General features: G+C 34.8%; 1 protein-coding gene across 8 annotated transcripts in view; it reads left to right on the top strand.

Annotated features, from left to right (window-relative positions):
* kst (spectrin beta chain, non-erythrocytic 5 kst) overlaps nucleotides 1-12792 on the top strand; it is a 218465-nt gene that overhangs the window by 96502 nt on the left and 109171 nt on the right. For all 8 annotated transcript variants that reach the window (XM_071598510.1, XM_071598512.1, XM_071598511.1 and 5 more), the window contains exons 3-8: nucleotides 1590-1757; nucleotides 4257-4373; nucleotides 4621-4729; nucleotides 9872-10036; nucleotides 11744-11856; nucleotides 12447-12634. In XM_071598510.1, the coding sequence (XP_071454611.1) occupies nucleotides 1590-1757; nucleotides 4257-4373; nucleotides 4621-4729; nucleotides 9872-10036; nucleotides 11744-11856; nucleotides 12447-12634 (860 nt within the window). The remainder of the gene's footprint in view (nucleotides 1-1589; nucleotides 1758-4256; nucleotides 4374-4620; nucleotides 4730-9871; nucleotides 10037-11743; nucleotides 11857-12446; nucleotides 12635-12792) is intronic.

The raw sequence follows: 12792 nt of genomic DNA, 5'->3' as shown, positions 1-12792 counted from the left end.
ACCATCTGTGAATTCAGCTTCTTGGAAAAAAATATTGAATAAGCTATGATATTGATGAAAGAAGATATTTTGCTTTTCCGCATAAAATCATATTTTTATAATGACCTAGGTTTCATTACAGGCTAACATCTTCAGGACCTGAAGATGTTATGCTGTAACGAAACCAAGGGGAATCGAAATTTTGCAGTGGCTATCATACTGGCTTCCCACCCCGAGGCCCTGGGTTCGAATCCCGGCGGTGTTGAATGTTTTTCAGTGGTATCTCCATCTCTACTTGAGTTGCTTTCTGTAGTGCACTTTGAGTGAGTACGCCATCCATCAGATAGGATGTTAAGCTGCGGACCCCTTGGAATCTTTTGTAAAGAGTAGGCTAATGCAGACGCTGGGTTACTCTCCATTCTTAATGGGGTAAATGACCTAAGCTGTTGGTTGCCTCCTCTAAGTACTTCTACTATGAAACCTAGGTCATAGTAAAAAAAAATCTGTGTAAAAGCAAAGTGTCTTCTTTCATTATGAAGGATTTCTACCATGTTATGCCTGAAATGTTGCCATTTATTACACTTTGATATTCTGGTTTCTGCTATTAAGTATATTGTTGTCCATCATTTTTCATCTTAATTTTCCTAATTCTCTTGAGAGGAGACATTAGTATTTAAAAATATATTTAGGCTGGGCCCTAAATATTGAGGAATACTGAGACTGGGTCTTACTATGTTACATATATGGCATTTATATCCTGGATTCTTCCAAGGGTTGTGCAGCATGTCCAAAATGTAACAGATGTCCTTCTTTCTGTCCTATGTACAAACTGTCTAGAGTTCAGTTTGAAATACAGGGTCATCTGTTGATATTTCTGTGATGTTGAAATTCGAAGAATGTTGCTCTAGAGAGAAGGGAGAACCAGAAAATATCCTTTGCTCTTTTCAGGAATAGATTGTATATTAAATTGTTCTGATTCACTGCATGCCCTATTTTCAGACACCTATATGGGTACACTAATTTTAAATTTTATTTAACTGAATAGCATTTTTAATGCTTTCAGATAAAATTTGGACCAAAGAGTAATTTTGCTTGACTTTATGTGAATAATGACCATAGAAATATTAATTTTAATATTTTTTTTCAAATAATCAGCTTGAGATCAGAATGAGCTCAAAAGCGTTGATCAATCAAGATGGTAAAATAAAATCCATGGCCCTGTAGTTATGGTTATCATAGAGTTCTTGGATCCTTGAAAATGCTTGAAAGAAATTTTCATTGCATACTCTTTTTAATGATGATTTTGGAGTTTTGGAATCAGGACATGATTCATTAATTTTTTGTAGTTGTAAACTTTTAAGCATTAAAATTTTGTTATACAATTAAAATATGTACAAAGATGGCAGGAATTTTTGGTTTTGAATAAAATTTTAGCCCAGGCAAGTGCAAAATTACTCAACGAATTAACCGGATACCTGTGTAAAAATGATTTAATTGTTAAATGCTGATCAACCAGGTATAACAGTAAGCGAGTAATAATTCACTTTTATGTGTTTAATTTGATAAATAAATAACCTAAGTAGTAAAAATAATTTATTTGTTTTTTAAAGGCCCGGATGGAGGTGGAGGATCTATTTGAAGATCTGGCTGATGGACGAAAGCTGTTGAAACTCCTGGAAATAATATCTGGAGAGAAGCTTGGGAAGCCAAATACGGGTCATATGCGTGTTCATAAAATTGAAAATGTCAATAAAAGTTTGGCATTTCTTCATACAAAGGTAATTGTGACATGTATATTGCATAAATAATTTCCTCTCCCAGGGGCTTTTTTCTCAAAGCTGCTAGTTAATTTATTAATTCCATGAATACAGCTTTAAATGTAGTGTAAAACTTTCAATTTTACATCCCCTGCAATTTAGGCTGGTAGAAAGTCTTACGCCATTGATTGCAAAAACAAATTCTCTATGGACGAATTGAAAGGACCTGTAAGCTAGCTATGAGGAATAGGACCCTGTTTATGTATCAGGTTATGAATTTGCCTGGAAGTCTACTCTTCATTAAAAGCTAGGCTAATGCTGATGCCGGGTTTTTCTCTACCCTTCCTTCTTGCCCATCCATCTCTAATTGCAAAAATGACCTAAGCTGTTGAATGTATCCCCTAAAAACTAGTATTCCTTCAGTAAAAGTTTAAATTAAAAGGATGATTTTTGAATGGGAAAAGTGGCAACACATATGAGACAATCCCTCATAGTTCAGAAGTTATTTTCATGTATTAATTCAGATTTTTTTCTCAGTAATAGTTACATAGCCTGTTGACCACTTTGATGAACTCTCCTTCATTTATTGACTGGCCATTCATTGCCTAATCTTCAATGAATACCTCTTTTGAGTACTCAGCTCATTCAGAATAAATCCATTAGTTAACACTTGGTACTCAATTATAAGATGGTGGAATTGGGTAATGTTTGAAAGTTGGCCTACTAAGACATTTATAAATTTTGATACAAGAAAAATGAAAAAATAAAATTTAATTTTTTTATGTCATCACAAAAAACCTTCCCCTTAGTGGAGAAGGTATATATGTGGAGATCATTAAGTTATAAAGACACTTAAACAGGACCTCACAATTAGGAATGGCATGTAAAATGAAATCAGGTCAGGCTAATCATGAATATGAATGAGGTGTTAGTGTACAAAGAGGAAGAAGTTGGTAAACATTCCAGTGAAAATAAAAAAAAAACTTTCAATCAAGGAGGATGCTCAAGGGGATTTGAGTTAGTGGAATGTAATCAGGGACCAGGATGATGTCGTGGCTAATGCACTGGCTTCCCACCCCGAGGGCCTGGGTTTGAAGCTTGGAGGTGGAAGGATTTTTCAGTGGTATTCCAATCCCTACTTGGGTTACCATGTGGGGAGCGTGGAGTGGAGAGCACTTCAATTGGAGTATGCTATCCATTGGATGAGCCGTTAAACGGTGGGCCCATTTTAGCCTATCCTTAAAGAATAGGCTAATTCAAATTCTGTGTTTCTCTCCACCCTTCTTCCATTTTCTGAATATCCTACCACTACTGAGTTACCTACATATCCTCTGTGGTACAAATGACTTCAGATGCCTGTTGCCTCTTATAATAACTACTACAACAACAAGGGCATAATTTGGGGAGAGTGAAGGGAAAACATTGGATATTAAAAAGTATTGTTAGATCACACAATATGCAGGAAGGAATTAGTAAACATTAAATAATTTTGAAGAAGGTATTGCTAAATTAGTTAGAGTTAATAAATGTAACTACAAAAAAGTTATGGGGAAACAAATGAAGAAAAAAATATGAAAATGGAAAGGTTGAAAAATGACAGTAGATATTTTGTGGTGCTTAAAAGAAAATGATGCTAAGGAACCGAAGGAAATTGAAATTTAAATAAGTGAACAAGTTTATTTGGAATTCGTCAAGGTATAAACAGCATAAGTGTTTAAAAGTTGGCTTTAACCTCGTGGACTGTGGCACGTCGCACGACTACGAATGCCTGTGACATTGCATGTACGGTATTTCATCACAAGATCTTGTTCCTTTAAAAGCCCCAAAATTTCAGAGTTTAAGAGGACGCCCCAATAGCTTAACTGGCTAAAGAACTCGACCGGATATTGAGGGATCTGGATTTGAATCCCAGTCAAGGTGAATGATTTTTACACTCTGAAATTGTTGCATTGAAGTGAACAAGTGTTGATTTGTCCATGAAAATGTTTTTTTAACTCTTCGGACAAAGCTGTTAGCTGACCACTGGGTTATTGACAGCCACTGGCCGAAAATCAAGTAGAGGTTGACCTATTAGTGGAGGTAGCAATTGAAAGGTGGGAAAATTCATGAATGTGCATTGAATTTATGCAAAATATGTTCCAATATAGAAAGAATGAGCCATTTAAAAGGTGGTTGTTTAGTGGAAGTGGTCATTAAGGCAGGTTTTTCTGTAATTAAATAAATCTATGGTTAAAAAAATAACATACTCTATTTGGAGTCTTTAAAATCTGCTAAAATTTGAAATCAGTATAATTTTATCTTATATTTATTATCTTTCCGTTGTATGTGGATGATGGAAATTACTTGTTTTTGTGTATGCATGTAATATTGTTTGAATGCAAAGTTTTTATCTTTGCATTTTATCTGACTTAATATTCATTATTATTATCATTGATTTCTTATATTAAATGGAATTACTACAGTGAGCCTCATGAAATGTGATTATTACATCTGTAATAAGTTATATCTTAATTATTTTAGGTTCGTCTAGAAAGTATAGGGGCAGAAGATATTGTTGACGGCAATCCAAGACTGATTTTAGGTTTAATATGGACCATAATTCTTAGGTTCCAGATTCAAGAAATTGAAATAGATGTGGTATGTACACGCTTAAAGAGTTTATTTTAGATAATATTGGAAGGGAATAATTTTTATCCCTCATAATTTTTATTTTGATATGTACATTTTAATTGGAAACTTATTTTCGGTGATTTCGGTATGAAGGTGATTTTTGTTTCCTCATCTTTATACCAATGACAATATACCTACTATATGCCTAGGATTATGGAACAACCCAAGTTTATTTGATGACCCTTTTTATCATTATTTTTATAATTACTTTTAGGATGAGGAAAATGAAAGTAGTGAGAAGAAATCGGCAAAAGATGCATTATTACTTTGGTGTCAACGGAAAACTAGCGGGTACAATGGAGTTAACATACAAGACTTCACAGGTATTTACATCTCTTGTGAATTTTTAATATAAATTCTGCTAGCCTTTCTCTTTGATGTTATCATATAGTTGATACTCAGTTTATAATTAAAAGTAACCAGCATAAAATTAGTGGTATAAGCTTATGAAATTCAAGATTTATAATGTTGGTAGAATAATCCAGCTTTTCCTATTCTAACTAATCAAGGTATATTCAATAAAGCACTTCCTGGAAACCAGCCCCATTAATCTCATACACTTTTTGTAATCTGCATCAAAGCATTTGAGTGATATAAATAAATTAGATTTTATTATTATTTAAATGATATTTTCCTCTTAAAAGATGCATAAAAAGTGTAAACTTAAAACCTCACATCACACGGTCATATATCTTGTGGTGAAAGCCTCAAGACATTGAACAGCAATATTATTTAACTTCTTTTACTTAAATTCAACTTCGAATTAGTTACAAGGGTTGCTATTTATATTTTGAGCCTTGACAACACTAAGTGCTCTAGGTGCCATCTGACGTTTCCATATGAAAGTTAGAACCTTTTGCCTTGTGGGCATTTTGTTATTTGATCAAAGCTTGTATTGTTTTAAGTGTCTAAAATTTTCTCTCGGCAAAAAATTGGAATTAACTCATGAACACTCTATAATGATTTTTTATGACTATTGACGTGGATTATCAAGATCAGGGGTGCATCTATCAAGTTACTTCCACTTTTGGCAATGAAGGCCCATCCTTTGCCAATTTGAAACACTGCTATAACAAATTACATCATGGCCACCGTTCGCTCAGCGATGAAAGTGGTGGAGGTCATCCAAAATCATTATTGTTCCAGAAAACATTGATGCTGTGCAAGAACTAGTAACGGAAGATCATCAAGTGACTTATCGCAAGATTGAGGTATCCTTGGGGATTATTATGACGAGCATCAATAAGATATCGCATTAATATTTAGCTGTGAACAAAATTTGTTCGCATTGGATCCCACATCATTTGACAAAAGCTGAAATAAATGCTCGTGTCAATTGGTGCTAAGAATGGCTCAACAAATACAATCGCGGTGTATCAAAAGCTGTTATGTATAACATCTAGGCAGGTGACGAATCTTGGATATATGCGTATTAGGCCGAAACAAAACAGCAATCCACCCTATGGGTCTTCCAAGACGAGCCAAATCCAACAAAAGTAATTAGTGCACAAAGGGCATGAAAGCAAACGATCGCTTGTTTCTTTAGAATAACTTGACATGTGGCAACTGTACCTTTAGAGAAATGTAGAACCATGAATACTGAATGGTACACGAGCATTTGCTTGCCAGAAGTGCTTGGCGAAATATGGAAAAAGAAGTGGCAATGAAAGATCATTCTTCATCATGATAATGCAAGCTCTCACAGATCGGCTGAAACAACTACCTATTTGACTGGCCAAAACACCGAATTTATGGGTCATCCTCCGTACAGCCCTGATTAAGCACCAAATGACTTTCTTTTTTTTCTATTTATTAAGAAAAAATTACGTGGCCAACGTTTTTTAGTGTCTGAAGAAGCTGTTGATGAATTCGAAAACCATGTTTTGGAGATACCTCAATCAGAGTGGAAAAAGTGTTATGAAAATTGGTTCGTGTGTGTGCAAAAGCGTATTGATTATCATGGATACTACTTCAAAAAGCAAAAGCCATTTTCAACAATAAATTACTGTATTTTCATTATTAGGCTGAAAATTTAGATAGCAATTCTCGTGGTATCGGAATTCTCAATTAATTTAGACTCTTTTTATGTAGAAATGTAAAAATTTGTATCATAGTACAGGGTGTGGCTGGACAAAATTAAATTTGAAATTCTTGCCATTTTTTACCACATTTAGTGATCTCCATTGGCAACCAAATAACTTGGCATGTATAATGAACAGTCATTACCTCAAAACAGTTGCAATGCTGCAAGTGTGGAGAATAACTGAAGAGCGGGGATAATTGAAAGTGTACGCACTCGTCACTCATAGACAGAAATTATTTGATTCTTCAGGTACTTAAAATCAACAATAATTGGTTATTCAAGTGCCTGAGATCGACAGTATATGATAATCATTGCAAATTATAATGAGTTGAAAAAATCTGACTGTGGTTTTGCCACACCAGTAATGAAAACTGACTCAAGGGAGTGTATTGTCGAGTTGCTCAACATCATCCAATGGACTCTAGGAGCTCATTTTTGAGGATTCAGGGCAATCGGTCCAAAAATTGTCATCAGTTGTCGGTGTGAGTGTAAATACTATGCAACAAATTGTTAGGGAGGATCTCTGCTGCAAGTCTCATACCATTAATACGAGGGTCATCCGGAAAGTAGTACCCGTTCGTGCCGCATGAAGTGCTGACGACGCGAGTAGCCGCTGGACGAGGTCAGATAGCTTCAGTGGCTTGTCTGCCTTCTCTGAGCCAAGTTGCGTGACGCTAGCATTGCCTGTGTTGTTTCTGTGATTGTTTACAATGTTTAAAAAAATTGAGAACGCCGCCAGTTGTGAAGTGAGGGCAGTGATTAAATTCCTCAATGCAAGAAACGTTCGCCCATGTGATATTCATCGCCAATTAAAGGAGGTGTATGGAGACAATGTAATGGACGAGTCGTCTGTTCGGCGGTGGTGTCGCAACTTCAACATGGGGAGGGGGAACACACACGACGATGAGCGTTCGGGGAGACCGTCTGTCATTACAGACCAACTGGTGAGCTCAGTTGACGAATTCGTGAGGAACGATCGGCGCGTCACAATTGATGACATCTGTGAGCATTTTCCCAATGTTTCTCGAACAATTGTTCATGAAATTGTTAAACACCATCTGCATTATGCAAAAATTTGTGCAAGATGGGTCCCTCGCAAGCTTACAGATGAGCACAAAATCAAGCGTATGGCTGCAGCACTGACGTTTTTGGGACGTTATTCTGATGAAGGAGACTCTTTCTTGACTCGCATAATTACTGGTGACGAAACATGGGTTTGTTATGCATCACCTGAGAGTAAACGACAGTCAATGGAGTGGCATCATGCTCATTCACCAAACAAACCAAAAAAATTCAAGACAGTTCTGTCCACCAGGAAACTCATGGCAACCATTTTCTGGGATCGACGAGGTGTATTGCTTATTGATTTTATGGCCCGTGGAGACACTATTAATGCCAATGCGTATTGTGAAACATTAAAGAAATTACGGCGGGCAATACAAAATCGGCGGCGAGGTCTATTGTCTACTGGTGTCATTCTTGTTCATGACAATGCCAGGCCTCATGCAGCTGGGATAACACAAAAACTTTTGCAGCAATTCAAATGGGAAACTTTCGACCATCCACCGTATAGCCCGGACTTGGCCCCTTCAGATTTTCATCTCTTTACAAAGCTTAAAGACTTTTTGGCAGGAAAAAGATTTGACAGCGATGAAGAACTTAAAGAAGGAGTGACCCTGTATCTCAATGAGCTGGCGGCGAAGGACTATGCAGCAGGAATACAGAAACTTGTCACACGTTATGACAAATGCCTTAATTTGCTTGGAGATTATGTTGAGAAGTAGTTTAAAGTATCCTCTTTCAAATAAAATTTTTTATGTTTGTTAATATTTACTTTTGTGTCTTTATTTCACGAACGGGTACTACTTTCCGGATGACCCTCGTATAAGACAGATGCTTTCCAAAGCCACCAGGGCAAAGTGAGTTGAACTTTGCAACCAGCATTTTTGTGCCTTAAAAAACAATACTACTGGAGGAATCAGATTTGTTTCGGAAAAAAAAATTACTGTGGGTGCTAAAATTAGTCATAGGAATGAAGGCTGGTTCACTCAAAACCCTGAAGATGTCCCAGTTGTTTCCAAAGCAAAACTTCTGGCAAATGTTAAGAGTTCTGTCCAGTGAGGGTGATATCCTGCCACTGTATTTCTGTAACAAAGGGGGAAATATCACCAAAGAAGTAAATTTGTGTATTCTGATAAATAGATAGAAGCTGTGGATGTAAATTGTCATATGGAAGGTCATAGGAGCCATTTGGTGTAAAATTAGTTTTCGCACAACATTAATATGCTTTGGTTCAAAGGATTCTGGCCACTCACCAGCCCAGATTCCAATCCATTGAATTAATGTGTGTGGAAGGTGGTTAAAAGAGTCACCAATAAGTCCAGACATCCAAATGTGGCACCATTGAGAGCTGTATTTGAAACAACATTCACACAAATGGACCATGGTGCATTAAAACAGGCCTGCGAATGATTCAGATCAAGAATGTAGGCTGTCATTCAAGCAAGTTGGGGCTATGTGTTATTTTATTGTCTCTGGCATAACTTAATGGAATTTACACCACACATTGAAATAAAATAGGAAGCTTTGTAATTCCTCACATACTTTATTTAGAACACGGCCTATATTTCAACGTTCCATTTCATCATCAGATGATAATGTCCAATGTAGAAACCTAGGTCATTTTCTAAATAAAGTGTGTTTGGAATTACAAAGTTGCTTATTTCATTTCAATAATTGGGGGATACCGTGATTAAATTTGTTGTTTATAATCTTACCTGCAATAAGTACAAAAAATTTTGTAAACATTTTCATTTTTGTAATAAAAATATAGTTGAAAAAATTGTTTAATTTTGCTGAATTTTTGAGTCCACCCTGTATATGTGAACTTAAAAATAAAATCTAATTGCTAAATTAAGTGATGAAAGAAAATAATTAAATCATTGTATAAAAGCCATGATTTCATTAATTACAACATATAAATATTAGTAAACGGATGAGTAGCAGGAATGTAATAGTAGAAATAATAGAATTTTGTTTGGCTCTTTCATGCTAGTAATTATAGAATGCATCTAAAAATCTATGGTGTTTCTTGGCGAGCCTATGTTATTAGTCCATTTTCAACCTGTTTCTTTGATTAATCCCATTTGAATTTGTCACATGTATAGGTATATGAAACACTTAATGCAAATTAAATTCACACATTTTGAGACATTTTATGAACATTTTGAACATGATTTTCTATTTTGTATACATAATATGATATGATGTAATGATTTTAATAGAACTTTGTAAATGGTGTGAGATTATGAAAACTGTTAGGATTTAGAAAGGCCAATCAATAGGCACAAGGAATATATATAATATTTTATTTTCTCAACAGGTTCATGGAGGAGTGGTTTGGGATTCAATGCCCTTATTCATGCACATCGGCCGGATCTCATTGACTACCAATCCCTTGTACCATCCAGGCACATGGAAAACCTCAACAGGGCTTTTGATGTGGCTCAAGAAGAACTTGGTATTCCAAAACTTCTTGATGCTGAAGGTAATATCAAATTTTTAAATAAAAAATTAAATGGAAGCAATTATTTTCTGTTTTGAAATATTCATGAATTATGTTATGATGCAGTTTAAAGTAATCATTTGATTATTTGCTAGTAATTTTTCCATGTGGAGAGATAAGTCATTTATTTCCTGTCAGTATTTTTCATTTGATGTTAATATTTACCCTTAAATTTGTCATTATAAAATGTATAATATGCTAAAACAATATTTTATTTCTTCTCAATACAGAGGGAATTGTGTAATTTGAAGTTAAAGATTAGTCACTACTGTTTTAGTGATGAGATGGCAAAGTTAGTGAAAAAGTAATCTGTTCATTTTTCCCCATACAGTTGTAGTTCGAAAGACTCTCTGAATCGCCACTAGATGTCATCACTAGCACAACAAGTTTCCTAAGTATTAATAGGTAATTAGTGAACATGTAAAGTCTTAGTGCACTGGGAAGAGATCTATGGTGACCTCTCTGTTGTTGTTCCCGTCTAATTATTTGTGAAGATCGAACAAATTGTGATTTGAGCAGTGATTAAATACTTCAAGAAGAAAGGTATGAAAGCAAAGGAATTTCATGCTGACGTTCAGAACGCTGAGGAACTCTGCTCTTTCATATTCAACTCTTGCCAAGTGGACAAACGAGTTTAAGTTTGGTTGGGACAGCGTAGATGGTGATCTGCATAGTGTTTGTTCAAATTTTGCGGTTATCCCAGTAATTATTGCAAAAGTGCATAAAATGGTCATGACTGAAAGTGCGAGACATCGTTGAAGCTATTAGGATGTCATCTGAATGGGTATATCACATTTTAACGGTGGAAGTGTACAATAAAATAATCCGCCAGGTGGGTGCCACCACTCATGATGAAGGGTCACAAATGTATTATAATGGAAATTTTCAAACTATGTTTGACCCATTTTAAGAGCAACCAACAAGATTTTCTGAGCCGGTTTGTGACCACAGACGAAACTTGGGTCTACTGCTATACCCGAGAGACAGAACAGCAGTCAAACCAGTGGAAACATGTTGATTCACTACCGCAAAAGAAAGCGAAGGCAATATGGTCAGCTAGAAAGGTCATGGCTTCACTTTTCGGGGATGTGAAAGGAATTCTGCTGATATATTATCTTCCTACTGGTCAAGAAATTACTAGACAATACTACGCTTACCTCCTGGACCAGTTACAGCAAACAATAAAATGAAAAAAGGCAAGGTTTGACAAGGAAGAAAGTCATCTTTCATCTAGACAGTGCATGCCTACCCAAATGTCATTACTGTGGCAAAAATACATGAGCTAAGATATAAATTGTTGTATATCTGCCTTGTTTTCCTGATTTGGCCACAGCAGATTTCCATTTCCTCCTCAAGCTCAAAATTTTCCTTGGTAGACAGAGATTCTCTTCAAAAAAAGAATTAACAGCCAAAATTGATGGGATGCAGGCCTGAAAGAATATCATTTTCGAGATGGGATCAAGACATTGGAACATCACTGGATCAAGTGCATTAGTGTACAGAGAGACTGCATGGAAAAATAAAAGAGTTTTTGAATCAAGTCGTTTATTTCTAATCCTTTCCAAGAACTTTTCAAATTAACTTTGTATTACTTGTTAAGTTAAGTTGGTGATAGCTGTTAATCAAGGCGCTATGAATATCTCTTAAGAATTGCATGGTATTCATGTATTCCATTTTTATTTTTCACAGATGTTGACACTAATCGTCCAGATGAAAAGTCAATTATTACTTATGTGGCATCTTATTATCATACATTTGCGAGGATGAAAAATGAGATGAAAAGTGGAAGGAGAATCGCTAATGTAAGTTCAAACTATTTAAATTACTTTTAATATGCTTGATCCAACTAAAAAAAGTTCCTTAATTGTTTATTATTGTTTTTATAAATTTATATTTTTTATTTAAGATTATTTTATGAGTGAATGAATTTTACTTTGATTAATTTGTTTACTTAGATATAATAATTGTAATTAATGTATTCGTTTAAATTTGTATTCCCATTTTAGTTATAATGTGTTGGTATTTCTCTTGTTTTTGTTTTGAAAGAGTGGGTGACATTCAAGGATATAATTGTTCTTTTATTGTTAAAACTCAAAGGCATTTAATTTTATCAAATTATTGTTTCGAAAATAAATTAGCTGTCTTTGAATCATACATCTAAAGTAGAAAAGGTGTAATAAAAGTGCAAAATAAAATATTTTATAAACGTGTTAGTTGAATTCACGCTACATAATATATGTGTCAATCCAGAATTGAGAAAATTTGCAATAATGATTACTCTGTACTCGTTAAACTTTTGGATCCATATTGTAACTTATAAAATATCCATTGTGTGATGTCTGTTTTATAATATGAACTGAAACTTAAGTAAATATTGTATTTTAATTCTTAGATTGTCGGGCAAATGATGGAAGCAGATGCAATGAAGAAACGTTATAGCATGTTGACCACAAATTTGTTGGAATGGATAATAAGGACAACAAAGCAATTATCCAATCATAATTTTCCTAACTCTTTAGAAGGCATTCAAAGTGAACTGACTGCTTTCAAGACATACCGTACAGTTGAGAAGCCTCCAAAGTAAGTAAACATTTACAAAATAATAGTTTTGCATTTCATTGGTGAGCTGAAAAATTTAAAGTATTGTGCATACACCATGAATAAAGTTGCTGTTTATAACTAATTTTTTAAACTAAAATTATTGCTATCCAAAATTCAACCTTCAATGCAATTTCTTT

Source organism: Hetaerina americana, unplaced genomic scaffold (genome assembly GCF_022747635.1).
Source record: "Hetaerina americana unplaced genomic scaffold, ioHetAmer1.1.p SCAF_10, whole genome shotgun sequence".
NCBI classification, from domain to species: Eukaryota; Metazoa; Arthropoda; class Insecta; order Odonata; family Calopterygidae; genus Hetaerina; species Hetaerina americana.
The sequence above is the reverse complement of the archived record's forward strand: the minus strand, read 5'-3'. Positions and strand labels throughout refer to the sequence as shown.